General features: G+C 48.5%; 2 protein-coding genes across 2 annotated transcripts in view; both read left to right on the forward strand.

Moving 5' to 3' along the window:
* LOC144277513 (complement C3-like) overlaps window positions 1-243 on the forward strand; it is a 53,413-nt gene extending 53,170 nt beyond the window's left edge. The window contains exon 40 of the mRNA XM_077838333.1: window positions 102-243. Coding sequence (XP_077694459.1) covers window positions 102-243 — 142 coding nt within the window. The remainder of the gene's footprint in view (window positions 1-101) is intronic.
* A 10,974-nt stretch (window positions 244-11,217) lies between these two features.
* Window positions 11,218-16,754, forward strand: part of LOC144277511 (complement C3-like) — an 86,016-nt gene continuing 80,479 nt past the window's right edge. The window contains exons 1-2 of the mRNA XM_077838328.1: window positions 11,218-11,288; window positions 15,110-15,302. Coding sequence (XP_077694454.1) covers window positions 11,218-11,288; window positions 15,110-15,302 — 264 coding nt within the window. The remainder of the gene's footprint in view (window positions 11,289-15,109; window positions 15,303-16,754) is intronic.

Here is a 16,754-nt window from a genome sequence, read left to right on the forward strand (position 1 = left end):
ACCTATGCCCTTAGGCAAACCTGGCTGCCCTTGAGGAACTGAGCCAACAAATTGGACACATTCTGTGCTTCACTGCTCACCCTTCTGCCTGTCCGTCCCAGGCTATCCTACATCATTGGCAAGGACACCTGGATCGAGAAGTGGCCCAACGAGGATGAATGCCAGGAGCCGGATTTCCAGAATGTCTGCCAGGAATTCCTTGAGTTCTCTGAAGCCATGACCATGTTTGGCTGCCCAACCTAAACTTGGACCCAGCTTTCCCAGCGGCCCCAATGGGACAGTGTGAGCGGAGACGGAGTGTTACACTCAGGTGGAGACATCTCCACTCAGAGTCCCAATGCTGCTGACTCTCGCCACTAGCCCTGTCCTCTTGGGGGTTTCGCTCTCTTCTCTTCTTGTTGTTTCTATATATATAAACGGCTGATTTCTTACCCTGGTCTGCTGTGTGACTTTTTACCAATCTTTACATAGTCTGCAAAATAGCTTTATAAGTAACCAGCTACTAGGATCATGGGTGCATGAGAAAGACCTTAAATTAGATTAGGATGGACAAGCATGAATGGGTGGTTAGATACGCATGGATGGATATTTGGGAGCGAGTCTTCTCTACCTCTGTGTGCCTAGAGTGACCACACAACACGTTTTGGCTGGGACAGTCCCTTTTTTCAGCCCTGTGCCGGCTGGCACCATGGAGGTACACAGACGCTCTCCACCAAAATCCACAGCACCACCAGATGCCGCTGCTGAACAGAATTGTGCCCAGGTACCACTGGGATGGATGTCAAATAAATTCTTGGAGTTACAACAAGAATGAAACAACTTCACAGCTATGAAACTCCACTAAGAGAGAAGGATTATACACTTTTCCCAGGTGGGTAAACTGAGGCACAGAATGCTCATGTGACTCACCCATAACAGGGCAGTGATAGAATTAGGAGTGGAGGAGTGGTAGAATCTTTGTGCTCTAAATGCTGGACAATATTCCCTCGCTGTTCTGAGTATAGAACCCAGGAATCCTGACCCCTAGTTCCCTGTTTCAATCAACAGACATCCCACGTACATGGACATAGCTTCCCACACTCAGGAGCGGAACCCAGAAGACCTTTGTCTCCTGCCTTGATTATGCAAATAAATCAGACAACTTGCACCTCTTGTGTTTTTATAATTTTTTTTGGCCTATATGTTTTGCTTTTCTTTCTCATTCTTTGTGTCTGTATTTTTATGACTAGCCTGTTTGTCAGAGCTGTTTTAGTTATGTTCACAGGCAAGAAAGGGGCTGCAAGGTATCTTCTTTCTTTTTTTGCAATGGGAGAAGCCAGCGTCACATTGCAGCAATCTGCAAGTTCAGATTATTTAATAGGTATATTACAGTGGTACATAGGAGCTGCCTCCCTTCATTGTGCTAGGTGCTGTATGAACAAAAAACAAAAAGTCCCTGCCCCAAAGATCGTACAGTCTGATTATTTATTGTGTGTATCACAGAAGCACCTAGAGGCCCCGATCAAAAATGGGAAGTATCTGGTTGTAGGTGCTGTACACCTGTACAACAAAGAGACAGTCCCTGCCCCGGAGAGCAATGTGAACCTGGGGGAGGGACGGGTCAGAGTTGGAAAGTTAAGCACATGAGTGTTTGCAGGATCAGGGCCTGAGTATTAGGGATGTTTACCTTGGCTTCAGCTTTGGCTTTGAATTTCTTGTCAATTTCAGGGGTAAATTTGGGGCAGCTGGTGCCGTAACCCAGCTCGGTGACACAAAACTCTGGCCACCTTCTTTCCACCTTGCAAACATTCAGTGCGTAGAACTGTCCCATTGCAACAGCCCTGTTGTGGGGCGGCCTCCTCCCACGCATCCCCTCATGTCCTCAAGCCAGTCCAGCAGGCAGCCCCCTGCCTCAGTTTCCCGCTTTCGAGGGGCTTCTGCAATAACTCACAAGCCCTTTCACAGTCCATTTCAGGTTGGGGTTTATTCAATTAACAAATATTTCAAAATAAAGTTTGCCAGTCCTTCCTCAAGTGCATCCATGCGCACCTCTTTATCAGGTCACCCCCAGACTTTTCCTGCCTGTTGTCCCACTCTCCACGTCCCAGCTGGCTGCACTGGAGTCTAGTCACCCTACAGCCTCTGTGCTAGTCTCTGCAGTCAATGATTTTAGTTTAGTATTCATTTATTGTGTGATGTTATCATTAATCAATGTGTTATATTACATATATTCATTGTATGTTCACTGGAGTTGATTTGTAGGATTATAAAAGTATAAGATTGATCAGTATTTAGGGGAACGAAGTAGTAGACATGAGTAAGACAAGCTGAAACGCAAGAACCTGGAGACTGAGGCCTGCAAAACTTTAGCTTAGCTATTTTAGGCATTGGAGAGAAGAAATGATGGCGCAAGGCCATGACCGAGAAATAACCCAAAAACTTATGGGAAAGAGGTACCAACTGGTAATATTCCGAAAGTATAAAGTCTTAAATTTAAATAAGAAAATGCTGTAACAACAGATATTGTCTCTAACACGTGCCTTAACCGCAAGATAAAGATGGCACGCCAACGTTAATGAGAACCTACACGGGCTATAGAATTCTGGGTCCTGTTGGCTATGGCCTGTTGTATTGTTCTCTGGTTCATTACACACGGTTTATTAAATTATGTGTGGGTATCAGTGGCAATCCAAGATGGAGTCCGAAAACTGTCATCTTGTGACTCCATCTTGTGACCTTCTGTACACTGTCAGCCTGGTCTGGATAAAACTGGACTGAACGGGTTTTTCCCGCCACTGGGCGACCGCCAAGGTTCCATCACCTCAGACTGTTTCCCGCCTTTCTGCGGATCGTACCATGTTTCCCCGCCATAGAGTCTGTGAAAGACCTGGGATCACGGGCTGATGGGACAGTCCACCATAGCGACCGGGTGCGGGGTTTCGGGTCCCCAGGGCACTCGTGCATCAGCGAAGAACACCCTTCGTGCCCGGGGCGAAAGGAAAAGAAGACGACACATTATCATCTTACCGCTCCTGCGCCCGGGGAATGTCACCATCCCGAGGGGCCCTGGCCCGCGTCTTCTGTCCTCCTGCCAGAACCACGCCCGTATCGATCAATCCACGAGGGGGCCAACCGACTCTAACACCATCTTGGAGGATGGGGGTATGTCGGTAGGTATGACTGGTCCATGGTACTTCTCTCTAGGAATTGTACATGCTGTGACATTTATCACTTTGCTGGTAACGTTAACCAAACTGCTAAAAGGTAGATGCTCTTGTATTTTCGGTGTTATTTACCTGTGGTTTAAACGTGTTCCTATGAACTCTAGATCCAGGACAATCAGAGATAACTCTCTGTTGAACTTGAGACTGTAGCCGACAGAGCTGATCCCACTGAAGTAGGATTAACCGTACATAGAATAAAATGCTCCATTTCCCTAGAAATTCCCCTCTCTCCACATTTCTGCTGCTCTCAGCTCTTTACTGGGAAACCAGCTGACCCCTGCTCAGGTGAGCCCCCTTAGTAATGAGGGTTGGCTTGCCCCAGGCCTCTAGCCCTTCACAGGCCAGCTAGCCACCGGGATAGTGTATAAGCCAGGAAAGTAACCTCGCAACAGCGGGACCATTCCCCCGCTAACACATACACTATGATCTCCACTGATCATTGCGACACCACTGATAAGCTGAATGCAAACACACTCAGCAGATAGACAGCAGATCCTCCCATGGCACCAGAAGACGCCACTTCTCCCAGAAACATCTGCTTTTTGTTCGGATGCCTCTTCTGTTGCGAGCTAACCCCTGGGCAGTGGTCAATATATAATTGCAGAAGCTCCCGGACCCCCAGCACTGACTTGATCTCAATACAGGGGGGCTAGCGTCCCTGCCGCTCAGTCAGGAAGCAGAAGAGGCTCCTTTAAGAGGATGATCTTAGTGAATTCATGGTGGGAGAAGGTAATAGACCAATGGATTGATGGTCTCTATTTACAGCCGGGGTACAGGACGTCTCTTGGCAAAGTGCCTCCATCCCTAATCTAGGAGGTAAGGCCCTCTATTGTCAGGATGGGCAATTTCAGCTCTGTGGTCTATTCCGCTGCCTACTTGTGCCTGTGGTTTGGTAACGTGTGCGCGTTTTATCTAGGTATTGCACAGAGAACTCCCCCCCCCGCCAACATTTCAGGTGGCTAAAGCAGGACGCCGCGCCACTCGGGTTTTTGGCCCACTCGCCCTCTTTGGACGGAGGCGGATGGGTCAAATGTGAGTGGTGTTGCAGCCTAGCACCGGGGCTCACAATGCCACTCATGTTTGGCTCGCCCGCCCCTCCGTAGGTGGCGTCAGGGGGCGGGCAGGCCAAACCTGAGCAGCACTGCAAACCCATGCACCAGGTCGCCGTGCCACAGAGTTTGCGGGCCCCCTCAAAGTGGGGGCCCAAGGCAAATGGCCCCTTTAGACCCTCCCCTCTGGGCTACCAAGAATGCAGGAAATGTTCACTCCACCAGGAGAGGGGACTTGGGGGGGTGTCAAAGTAGGACCGTCCCATGAACCCCAGGGCTGTTGGGAGGTCTGGAACAGCCGCCCCTCCCCCGCCCCCCCGTTCCGGAATGACTTTCAGACACTTGGAGGGGAAATTAACCTTTTTAACGACATTCAGCCAAACAACAACCCCCTGAACAACCTGCACATGCTGCCAGTTCCCTGGCAATGCAGTGAAGGGGAGAGAGCAGAGTCAATGCTTAGAGACGCTGGGACAGAGGCAGGGTGGGATGATTGTGCTCACTGTATAATCCACAGAGAACATACCTGCCAAGATAAACCCATCTGTGCCCTAAGGTCTTGTTTACCTTTTACATCAAGGAAGAACCAGGAAGGGGAAGAAAGATGATCTTGTGGTTAAGACACAAAACTAAGGAGTCAGGACTCCTGGGTTCTATTTCCAGCTCTGGAGGCAGAGTGGGATTAAGTGGGTAGAACTGGCCTGTGGTCTATTGCTAGCTGAGGGAGGGTAGGGTTATCTAATGGTTAGAGAAGGGAACTGGGGGTCAGGACTCCTGGGTTCTACTTCTAGCTTAAAGAGGGGGCTGTGATCTATGGGTTTAAGAAGAGGATTGAGTGGTCAGGGCTCTGGGTTCTACTCCTCGCTATGGGAGTATGGTTTAATGGTTAGAGAAGAAGGGGGTGGGGCAGGGCACCTGGTTCTGCTCCTGCCATGGGCTTGCTGTGTGATATTAGCCAAGATGCTCAGAACCAAAATAGGAAAAGCAGCCTTTAATTCTGAATGCCTCTGTTTTTGGGGGTGCCCAGTGTGAGCTATGAGTTTCACAGGGGCTCAGGATCTACAGAGCCCTTTGTCAGCACGGCCTGGGACACAGCGATCCTACCGGGGTACCTGAGAAACAGTCAACCCTGGGGAAAGGAAGCTGGCCTCGGCTGCCTGGTATCTGGTTATTAGTTTGCTAATAAAGTCAACTTCCAGGAAGAGAGTGAAATTGGCTGTGTATAATGTGTTTGGAAGAGGCTGGGGGTGCCATCTGCTCACAGGTTCGCAGAATACTGTGTGATAAATGAGGAGGGGTGGGGGTAGCTCCCTTTTATGAACAGCCAGTAGCTATAAAATCCCTCTTAGTAGCTGTTCTCTAATTGCTTTACCTGTAAAGCATTAAAAAGTCTCACTGCTATGCATAGGTAAAAGGAAGTGAGTGGGCGCCTGGCCAAAAGAGCCAATGGGAAGGCTAGAACTTTTTAAAATTGGAACAACTCCCCTTTTGTCTGTTCTGTTGTTGTTCTCTCAGGGAGAGGCAGACAGAGCTGAGCTATGCTGTAAGAAGCTTGGGCCAGGTATGAAAAATTATTAGTATCATACCTAGAAACTACTCATTTAAAACCCCAGATATGTAAGTAGATCAGGAAATGTCTAGGGAGACAAAATTAGGTTTATCCTTTTTATTTCTTTATGGCTTGTGGATTCCTCTGTGCTAACCCTGGTGCTTTTGCTTTGCTTGTAACCTTTAAGCTGGACCTCAAGAAAGCTATTCTTGGTGCTTAATCCTTGTAGTTGCTCTTTTAAAATCTAGCAATAGCCTGAGTTCCCAGATGTATTTTCTCCCTTTTTAAAAAGATAAAATTTACCATTTTTAAGAACAGAACTGAATTTTTGTGTCTTAAGAGGTTTGTGCACATGTTGTTTAATTAACAAGGGCAATAGCTGATTTTTTTGGTCTTTCTCCACTCTTCCCCGGGCTGGGGGTGAAAGGGTTTGAGGGTACCCCACAAGAAGGAATTCCCAAGTGCGCCTTCCTGGGCTCTCAAAAGGGTTCTGCACTTGGGTGGTGGCAGCATCTACCAATCCAAGGTCAGAGAAAACCTGTAACCTTGGAAGTTTAATACAAGCCTGGAGTGGCCAGTATTAATTTTTAGAATCCTTGCAGAGCCCAGCCTTCTGCTGGGACTCAGAACTGCTGGGTCCTATCCCCAGCACTGGGAGGAGAGTGGGGTCTAATGGTTAGAATGGTTTATATACTGGGACTCAGAACTCCTGGGCTGTATCCCCAGCACTGAGAGGAGAGTGCAGCGTAGTGTAGTGGTTAGAGTACTGTGTGTACTGGGACTCAGGACACCTGGGTTCTATCCCCAGGACTGGGAGGAGATTTGCATCTGATGGAGTGGGTTATACCCCACAAAAGCTTATGCCCAAATAAATTTGTTTGTCTCTAAAGTGCCACAAGGACTCCTAGTTGTTTTTGCTGATACAGACTAACACCGTTACCCCTCTGAAAGCTAATGGGGTTCTTCCAGCTTTACTCTGAGCACAGTAATAGCAGCTTCTAGCCCCTGGTACTAAGGCACTGCCTTTCACTGAAAATCCCCATAGGTTTCCCCTTCTCATGTTCCCCCTTGTTTGCAAATTGCAGCAGGAACCTGTTGCCCAATAAATCCTTCCTGAGTTGAGTGTTGAACCCAGCTCTTTATCCAGCCGAGATCACAGTCCACCCATGTGTTTGTTCAATAACATGCGCAGGTTGTCTGTAGACTGGAGGGTCAGGGCCATGTTCATCGGAATCTGTCTAATATTAAATTATTCAATGTGAAAGGTGAAATTTCCAGAAGCTTGTGTCTGAAATTCAGCAAGTGTGCCCTAGAAGCATGCAGTCCCTGGATATTTCCCAGAGCAGCTCCAAGGTGGCTCGTTAATCCTGCAAATCACACATATTGGACACACTGCATTTCTTTTACGTTCTTTCTGTAGCAACTTGTGGCAAATAGTATAAAGTGCAGATCTTAAACTGCAGTTCCTGGGGGCTGCCTCAGGCTAAAGTTACTGATTTGACGTTTATTTCTGTTTTCCATGTCACACTGTTTGGCTTTTGTGTTTTCACATTTCACTTTTCATCGTTGCTCCGATTTCACTGAGAGCATTGTTTTGATGTGTTGTAGAGCAGCAATTTAGTGTGCACTTGAGTGCAGGCTTTACGAAACGGGGCCCAGAAATAGTTTTTGGGAAATTCTGGATGACTACTCCTACCTAATCCCCTGACATCCAATTACATTTTTCAGGAGTTCCCTTCCTGAACTTTCAGAAGTATGGGCTGAAGTGAACCAAATATTTTATTTCATAAGTTGAAATACACCCCTTGAATTCTGCTTGCAGCTCTGGTCGCCCCATCTCAAAACAGGTGTATTAGAAATGGAATAGCTACAGAGAAGGGCAACAAAAATGATGAAGGGATTAAGCTTCCATATGAGAAGAGATTAAAAAGGCCGGGGCTCTTCATCTTGGGAAAGAGATGACTAAGGAGGGATATGACAGAGGTGTATAGAATTAGGACTGGTGCGGAGAAAGTGACTAAGGAAGTGTTATCGATCCCTTCACCTAACACAAGAACCAGGGGGTCACCCCATGAAATTAATAGGCAGCAGGTGTAAAACAACTAAAAGGAAGTCCTGCACACATCATGCAGTCAACCTGTGGAACTCATTGGCAGGGGATGTTGTGAAGGCCAAAACTATAACGGGGTTCAAAAAGAAAACTAGATAAGTTCATGGAGGATAGATCCATCAATGGCTATTAGCCAAGATGGTCAAGGATGCAACCCCATGTTGTGGGTGTCCCTAAGCCTCTGACTGCCAAATGCTGGGACTGGATGACAGGGGATGGATCATGTGATAATTGCCCTATTTTGTTCATTCCCTTTGAAACACCTGGCGTTGGCCACTGTCGGAAGGTAGGATACTGGGCTAGGACCATTGGTCTGACCCAGTATGGCCGTTCTTATGTTCTTATCTTAATAATCCTCTTTCCACTGCTGGGAAGTCATCGTTAGGACAGAAAGGGAAAGATGAACCCTTTCATTGCAGGGCCACTGATCCCCCACCAGTCCTAGAATAGTCAGAGAATTATTGTATTTGCCAGGCAGAGTGGACACGGTCCAGCCTTTGTCTGTCTTCCTTATTCAGATTGTAAACAGTCTCTCATCATGAATCTGTGCAGCACCTGGTACAATGGGGCCCTGATCTCAGCTGGGGCAGGGGCTGTCCCTCACTAAGTTTCTGTGCAACACCTGGCACAACGGAGCACTGATCTCAGCTGGGGCATCTAGGCACTGCTGTGATACAAATAATAACAAATATTCATTCATGACGGCACAAAATCTACTTGCCCTTTGATAATGGGACAACTAATGACATTTTACCCACCTGTTAAAATAAATTTGCAAGGCTGGTGTGTGGATTATGAATTAGATATTGTATACTCACCCCCAAATCAAGACCGGATACCTTTCTGGAAGGTATATGCTTTAGTCAGTCACCGGTTATTGGGCTCAATACAGGAGTAACTGTGTGAAATACAATAGCCTGTGCTTTGCAGGAGGTCAGTCTCGATGATCAAATGGTCTCTTGAAAATCTGCGTTTTGGACTAGATTTTGCCTCTGTCAGTGTAAATCAGTGTCATTCCACTGACGGGAGTCGGGGCAAACGGCTTGACATCAGCTGAGGGTCTGTTCCCATTCAGTACTCAATACTCATTCAATACAGTAAGTCCACTGATACCAGCCTGTGATCTGACCCTGAGTGTATAAATTAACCCTTTGTGGAAGACACTGCATCTTGCTGAGTGTAGGCACAGCGCCTAGGACAGTGGGCCCCCGATCTCAGCTGGAGTTACCATAATACCAGGCCACGAACACAACTTGCTCCCCTGTCAGCCTGATGGAAAAATTAAAATCTTGCTTGTAAAACAAAGGGTGAGGCTGATTATTACAGCAGATTCAAGTCTTACGCGTTGGGCTCACACCCGGATTTGGGGCCAGGGCCTCGGCTGCTGCAAACCAGCATTGCTCTAATGAAGTCAATAGAAGTAGGGTCGTTTACGCCAGCTGAGGATGTGGCCGTCTGGCTTTAAATGTAGCTAATAATGGCAGCATCTGCCCAGCTCTGTATTTACTATTCATATAGCATTAGCACTTCGAGGGCCCAGCATGCTAGGCGCTGGTCATACATAGCAAGGGGCAGTGGCTCTGTCCCAGAGGTTCATCATCCAGAGGCAATGCGAGAGGTCACACCGCAGGTCAGGGGCAGAGCCTGGAAGACAATTCAGATCTCCTGGGCCCCAAGCGACTGCCTTAGCCATGACACCATGTTGCTTTTACTTTCACCGCTCCCATTCCACTGAGCCCTCCTTGGTCCCGCTAGCCATATGGCATTGTCACCGCTCAGACTTGTGACACCCGTTGTTAGGTAAGCCCAGTCCGCTGCTTAGCCGTAAGTACATATATTGCAACTGGATGTCTTTGGATATTGTCCAGACTGAAGCCCTGTCCAAATACCACTGCCAGGAAAAGAAACCTGTTACTGGAAGCCAGCTGATAAGGTGCCTTCCCCCATTAACCCTTCCCTGGTTTGCAGTGGTTTGCTTTTACCCAGAGGAAGGGAAAAACAGACTCTGAGATGAGTGATCTCAGTGGGGCTAGGCGGGTTCATACCAGTGGAGGATCGGGCCCAGAGATCTGAAGGTCTGGTTCATCAAGGAGGTTAACCTCTAAAAGGCCAGGTACTGGATTACAGGGTTATTCCAGGTGAAAAGCAATAGGTTAACCCGGTGCCTGTGCAAATTGCTGTTTCGAGCTTCAAAGCAACCAAAGGGATTTTGATACCCATCTGCCATTAAAATGTGTCTGAATCCTCTCCATGGCTTTGAAGATGCCAACCAGGATGTATTTTTCAGGGGCACAGGAAATGCCACACCAGATCAGATCATAGGGTCATCACCAAGCATGGCTATTACCAGACATTTTAGAGCCAGGTGCAAGAAACTCTACTGTGGACAAATATAGCCTGCCCAGGGGGGACATTACCTCTCATGTGGCAATGAGTTCTGGAGGCTAATTCCACATTATTATTTCCTTTGATCAGTTTTATGTTACCTGGCAGTAGCACCCAAAGGCCTTCTTTGTGCTACGTGCTGTGCAAACATACAAAGCAGGTGTAGATGATGAGTGGTCGAACATGCCGGTGCCCTGTCTTTATTAGCACTCCCACCATTGCTATCAGCAGCGTAGATTCCCTAATCGAGTGTAGAGGAGTCCTGGCCTAAGAGACAGTTTCTGCCCCAAAGGTTTTACAATCCAAGCAAGTGGGATAGACCCTTCTGGGGCTCCCTTGAGGACTGGGACCGCTTTCCCTACTGAAACATCCCAGGACTTGCCCAATGTAAAAGAGGGTCAAAAGGGAGATCCAGGAACAGAATCCAGGAGTCCTGATTCTCAGCCTGCCCCCTCGTTGTAACCCAGTAGATCCCACTCCCCTCCCAGAGCCAGGAATATAACCCAAGCGTCCTGACTCCCAGCCCCGACTGCTTTAACACACTTGAACCTATTCCTCATTCACAGCTGGGAGCAGAACCCAGGAGTCCTGACTTCCAGCCCCAATTCTCCATGCTAGGCCTGAACTGTGGTATTGATCAGCGCCCCACCATTCTGATCTGTGGCTAGCACCTTGGCATGGAGTAAACACAAGCCCAGCCTCAGGTCCCTAATTCCAACTCCAGCCCTTGGAAAGACAACTAAACCCTTGTGTCAAGGGAGTGAAGAAAACATCTTTTGTTCTGAACTTTTCCCGTTTCCTGGGCTCCTCCTGGTCACTGACTAACCCGCCCAGCTGTTTGCACAAGGGCTCATCTTACAGGCAACTCTGAGGATAAATAGCCCAGGAGGAGCTACTTCTCCTCACCCTCCTGTCCTCACCATGGGGGGCTCTGCTCTCTACCTGGTGGCCGTGTTTGCTTTCTACTTCCCGGCTGTTTCTCACAGCCAACTGTAAGTACCCCCGCGCTTCTGCCATAGTGATGAGGATATTAACCAGGGTTTGTTACATGGCTCCCAATGGAAACAAAGCTCAGTTTTCCTCTCTTCTCTGCTACTGTGTGTGGAGTGGGAACAGGCTGCAGAAATTCTCTTCCTCACCTGGTCCAAGCCTCTTCTCCCTCGCTCAGTTCCAAGGCTAATTTTGGGATTCGGAAGACGGAATTTTTAAAAAAGTATGAACTGGATTTTGAGCCTCACTTGATCTAAGTGAATCAGGTATAGACAAGGAGTAATTCCATTGAAAACAATGGGTTAGCACCCCCCTGAAATGCACTGAAATCAGTGGGGTTGTCTTTCCCTTGGCTCCAGTGGGCTTTGGATCAGGCCCTAAAAGAAACCAGAGTCAGCTTCTACAGGGCCATATTTTGAACTCCTTGCTCAGTTTCTACATCCACAAGACACCCAGTGGGAATAAATTCTATTTTCAGTGTGTACTGGTGCAAATCTGGAGTAACTCCACAGACTTCAACGGGTAGTTAGTTACACTGGAGTAACTCCACTGGCTAAGGGAATTGCTTATGGTGCATGAGGCAGACCAGAACCCAGTTCACTTCCAAGGGGCTGGTGGGCTTCCGAAGCACAGTGGTCCACCACTTGGGCACTGCACTGGGAGTCAGGACTCCTGGGTTCTGTTTCCAGCTGTTGGAGGGAATGTGCCTCAGGGGCAGAAGATGGGAATGGGAGTTGGAGCTCCTTGGTTCTACCTGATGCTCTCACAGGGGGGATATCGAGGAGATGCCTGGGTTCTAGGAGGGGGATGATGTCTAGTGGTTAGAGCCGGGGTGTGTGACTTGGAGTCAGAACTGCTGGGTTCTATTCCCAGCTGAGTCACTGGCAGGCTGTGTGACCTTAAGGAAGTCCCTCCCCTTTTCTGTGCAGGCCTCTCCCTCCTCTGTGAAAGGGGGATCATGACACTGACCTACCTCTGTAAAGTGCTGCGAGATCTATGCCTGGCAAGTACTTTGAGTGTGACCCCGGGGCTAAGCTTCTGTTGTCCATCTGACTGACTGGCTGCCTGGCATGGTTACTGCCTCCCAGCCTGTTCATGTCTGTGCTGGGGTGGCCAGATGACCAGCCAAGAGTGAGACCAATAGCCCATGTGGTGGCTCCTGTTCCATGGGGCTGGCCTGACTCCCTGCTCCGGCCCATTGGCTCTCACCACAGCACACCAGTCGGGGGGGGGAGGGAGGGCTCTGTTCTCATCCTCGTCCTGGTGTCATTGGCTCACCTGCCCCAAGCTGGACTGTGATGGGCCAAATAAAGTAATCTGGCAGGTTTTCTTCATTCCCTCCCCACCCCTGTGTTGACAGGCACCCCCTGAGATGGGGGCCCAGTGCAAGAGCACTGAATACACGTGGGTTAAACCGGGCCTGCCCCCACCAGCACAGCACTAGCCTCCAACTGGGGCAGCAGGATCAGCATAGAGTTGGAAGAGAGCACCCCCTGCCGAGCCACCACCTTGCTCGTTGCAATGCAGCACCCCCAGCACCATGCCGGGGCATTGGGGTCAGCACTGACTTACAGGGAAGAGCATCCCCGACTGTATCGGTGTACAGCTGGGCACCCCATTTCAGAAAAGTGACAACAGCAATGTCTTTTATGACAGGATTAGGCCGGGGGACACATCCACTCACAGCAATTTTCCGTAGGGACAGGAGCACGTCATGTCCTGAACTTTTCGCCTACATGTGTGTGCGTATGATCTTTATCCGGTATGAAAAAATCAGGTCCAATCGTCTGTCACCCTTCCTACCGGAGTGACACACAGACAATTTGGTTGACATTTAGCAAAACTTTTTATTTCCCTCCAGGCCTACTTCCTTGTGAATTCACAACACTGTGGGTGATGTAATCAGTCAATTATTTCACTGGGAAGACAGCAACCCTGCCTTAACTCCATTGCCTGAGGGGGGATTTTCCAGACAGCCTAGGTGATTTAGGGGCAAAGTCAACTGGACTTGGAAGGGCTTGTCTCCATGAAGAGTTAGTTCACAGCAAACCGAAGTGTAAACCTACCCCACACTAGCCCACTGCACACTAACTGTCTGTGTGGACACTGTTAATGTGTACTAACAGTTCCTTAGTGCACTTTGTCTTCGTGCACCTTGGGCCCCGAATACTGTGGCCCTGCTGCAATTTTTAGGCACCAGCTCGATCAGAGCTAGCACCTGTATGCCCGGGTCTACATTTAACATTTACGTCAACCTAGCTACATTGCCCAGGGCTTTAAGCCACAGTGTAGTTAAGCCAACCTAACTGCTGGTGTAGTTAAGGCTAGGTTGATGGAGGAATGGATGGTGCATTATCTACATCGAGTAGAGCCTGTAGTGTAGACAAGCCCTGTTTCTACTCAAATTGGGAGTCACACTGTCACGGGTTCGGTCACAGAGATCCCCTTGGGACTGTCACCTGATGTGCTGAAATTACCTCTGAGCCCTTTTCCTCTGCCACCTTGGGACTCCAGAACCCTGCCTTGTTGAGCCAGACACGCTAGCCTGCTGCAACACAGACCCAGGGTCTGGTCCTCAGCCCCAAAGCTGCAGGCTTTAACCAAAAGCTGCTCAACAGGTTACCTATCTGCAGCACCCAGACACTCAATTCCCAAAGGGATCCAAGCCCCAAATAAATCTGTTTTTCTCAGTATCATGCTTATACAGGGTAAATAAATAAATTGTCCACCTTCTATAATACTGATAGAGAGATACGCACAGCTGTTCACTCCCCCAGGTATTAATCCCTTACTCTTGGTTTATTAATAAACAAAAGTGATTTTATTAAGTATAAAAGTAGCATTTAAGTGGTTTCAAGTAATAACAGACAGAACAAAGCAAAATAAAGCAAAAACATGTGAGTCTAAGCCTAGTACATTAAGAAACTGATTACAGGTAGTCACTCTCAGAGATGGTCCAATAAGCTTCTTTCACAGACTAGACTCCCTCCTAGTATGGGCCCAATCCTTTCCCCGATACAGTCCTTGTTAGTTCCAGCAGACATCTTAGGGGGTAAGCAGGGGTTTTCTCATGACTGGCCACCCCTTTGTCCTGCTCCACCCCCTTTTATAGCTTTGGCACAAGGCTGGAATCATTTGTCTCTCTAGGTCCCCATCCATCCTTCTAAATGGAAAAGTAACTGATTTATGATGGATCCCAGCATCATGTGACATGGTCACATGTCAGTGTAAAACCCCTAGTCTCCATTTTTCTTGGGTTTGCCCACAGGTACACAGGAAAGTTTGCAGGTAAATCAACCATTTACAACCAATTGTCCTAGTCAATTGGAGCCATCAAGATTCTAAATCACCACTAATGGCCCAAACTTTGTACAATTACAATAGGACCTCAGAGTTATACTTCATATTTCTAGCTTCAGATACAAGAATGATACATGCATACAAATAGGAGGAATATATTCAGTAGGTTATAACCTTTGTTATGATATCTTAGAAGAGACCTTTTGCATGAAGAACATTTTCCAGTTACATCATATTCACACTCATAAGCATATTTCCATAAAACACATGGCGTGCAATGTCACACATGCCTCCCAGCGGCTGTCTAGACATACCCCTAGGGGCAGAAACTCTCTCTTACTCTGTGTTTGTACTGTGCCTCAGTCGCGGTTGGGATTTAGAGATGCTGCTGTAAAGCAAATAATAAATTATAAACCGTGGTAACAAGCTTGGTATAAAACCTCTTTGGGGATGTGGGAATCGCAATCAGTGGGGTTTTAAATACTGACTGAATTAATCACATCGACCTTTTTGCCATTCACAGCTACTCCCTGATCACGCCCAATGTCCTGCGGGTGGAGAGTGAAGAGAAGATCGTGGTGGAAGCCCATGGTCTCAATGCCCCAATCACGGTTACAGTCACCGTGCATGACTTCCCGCATAAGCAACACATCTTATACCAGGTCCAAACCGACCTCAACCCTGTGAATGGGATGATGAGCACAGCCATAATAAAGGTGGGTAAAACCCCAGGCTCCGGTCATCCAGTGAAACAAAGGGTATCATTTTCAACAGTGTCCCACTCATTTTAGGAGCCTCTGATATTTTCCCTCCCCAACGCTGCAATACCAAGACGTTCAGACCCCGTCCAGGTTGGATGTTGTTCCAGAAGAGACACTCTAGCCCAGCATGAATTTATGAGTTTGAAATGCTGGGTGAAAGTCTACGGCCTGTGTTATACTTAGGGCTCAACCAAATTCACAGCTGTGAAAAACGCATCACAGACCGTGAAATCAGACCTCCTCTGTGAAATCTAGCTATTGGAGGGGAGGATAAGGGGCAGAGCTGGAAGCGCCCTAGCTGGGGGCTCCAACCATGCCCCTGGCTCCAGCTGTTAGTCCCCGCAGGGCTTGGGAGGGACAGGACTTACTGTTACCCTGCACAGCTGCTCTCTGGGGGAGAACAGACCCACCTTTGTGTACCTCCCATGGCTGCAGGAAGCTCCAGGGCTGGGCAGCAGCCCCAGAGCTTCCTTCAGCCACAGGAGGTTGCCGGAGGTGGAGTTGGGTCCGATCTCCCCCGTGCTGCTGGGAACGCCCCAGCCAGGGGAGGTACACAGAAGGTGGGTCTGATCTCCCCTTGAGGGCCATGCAGGGGAAAAGGAAGTCCTGTCTCTCCTCAGCCCGGCTGGGACTAGCAGCTACAAGCCCCTGGCTGGGGCGGTCCCAGAAGCACGGGGGAGATCAGACCCCCTCCACATCTGGGAACCTCCTGCGACTGCAGGAAGCTGAAGGCAGTGCAGAAGAGAGGGGGGCAATCCTGAGACCCCCCTACAACAGGTTTGTGACACCCCCCATGAATCCCTTTTGGGTCAGGATCCTCACAGTTACAACACCCTGAAATTTCAGATGTAAACATCCCAGAACATGAAATTGACTAATTTTCAAATCCTAGGGCTGTGAAATTGACCAGAATGGGCTATGAATTTGGTTGGGCCCTAGTTATACAGGAGGTCAGACTAGCTAATCATGTTAGTCCCTTCTGGCCGTAACATCTACGAATCTATTAGTAATGGGGGACCTATAGCTAACTAGTCAGATAAGCACTGTAGGGGTCTCTTGTTCTCGACCTAAAAACTGAGGTGCCCCAAATTAGGAGGTAGAAGAAAAAGTTGAGAGGAGGGATGGTGGGGTTCCCTGGTGGAGCATGATTCTCATTTTGAGTTGATCCAAAGTCCTGGCCAGGAATGAAGAGTTGGGGGACAGAGGGAAGGTCTCCAAGATGTTACAGTTTTAGCGGAGCACAGTAGGAAAAGTCGGGAGCACATCAGTGAAGTAGAACTGACTTCAGCAGGGCACCCATGGGATGCCCTTTGGTTCACAGATATTCCATATAAGAGGAGGTGACCAGACAATGGGTACAGGGCTGTCCAAATGGTCTGGCCTGACTCACTGGTGGTGACCTAAGCT

This window comes from Eretmochelys imbricata, chromosome 20 (genome assembly GCF_965152235.1).
Source record: "Eretmochelys imbricata isolate rEreImb1 chromosome 20, rEreImb1.hap1, whole genome shotgun sequence".
NCBI classification, from domain to species: domain Eukaryota; kingdom Metazoa; phylum Chordata; order Testudines; family Cheloniidae; genus Eretmochelys; species Eretmochelys imbricata.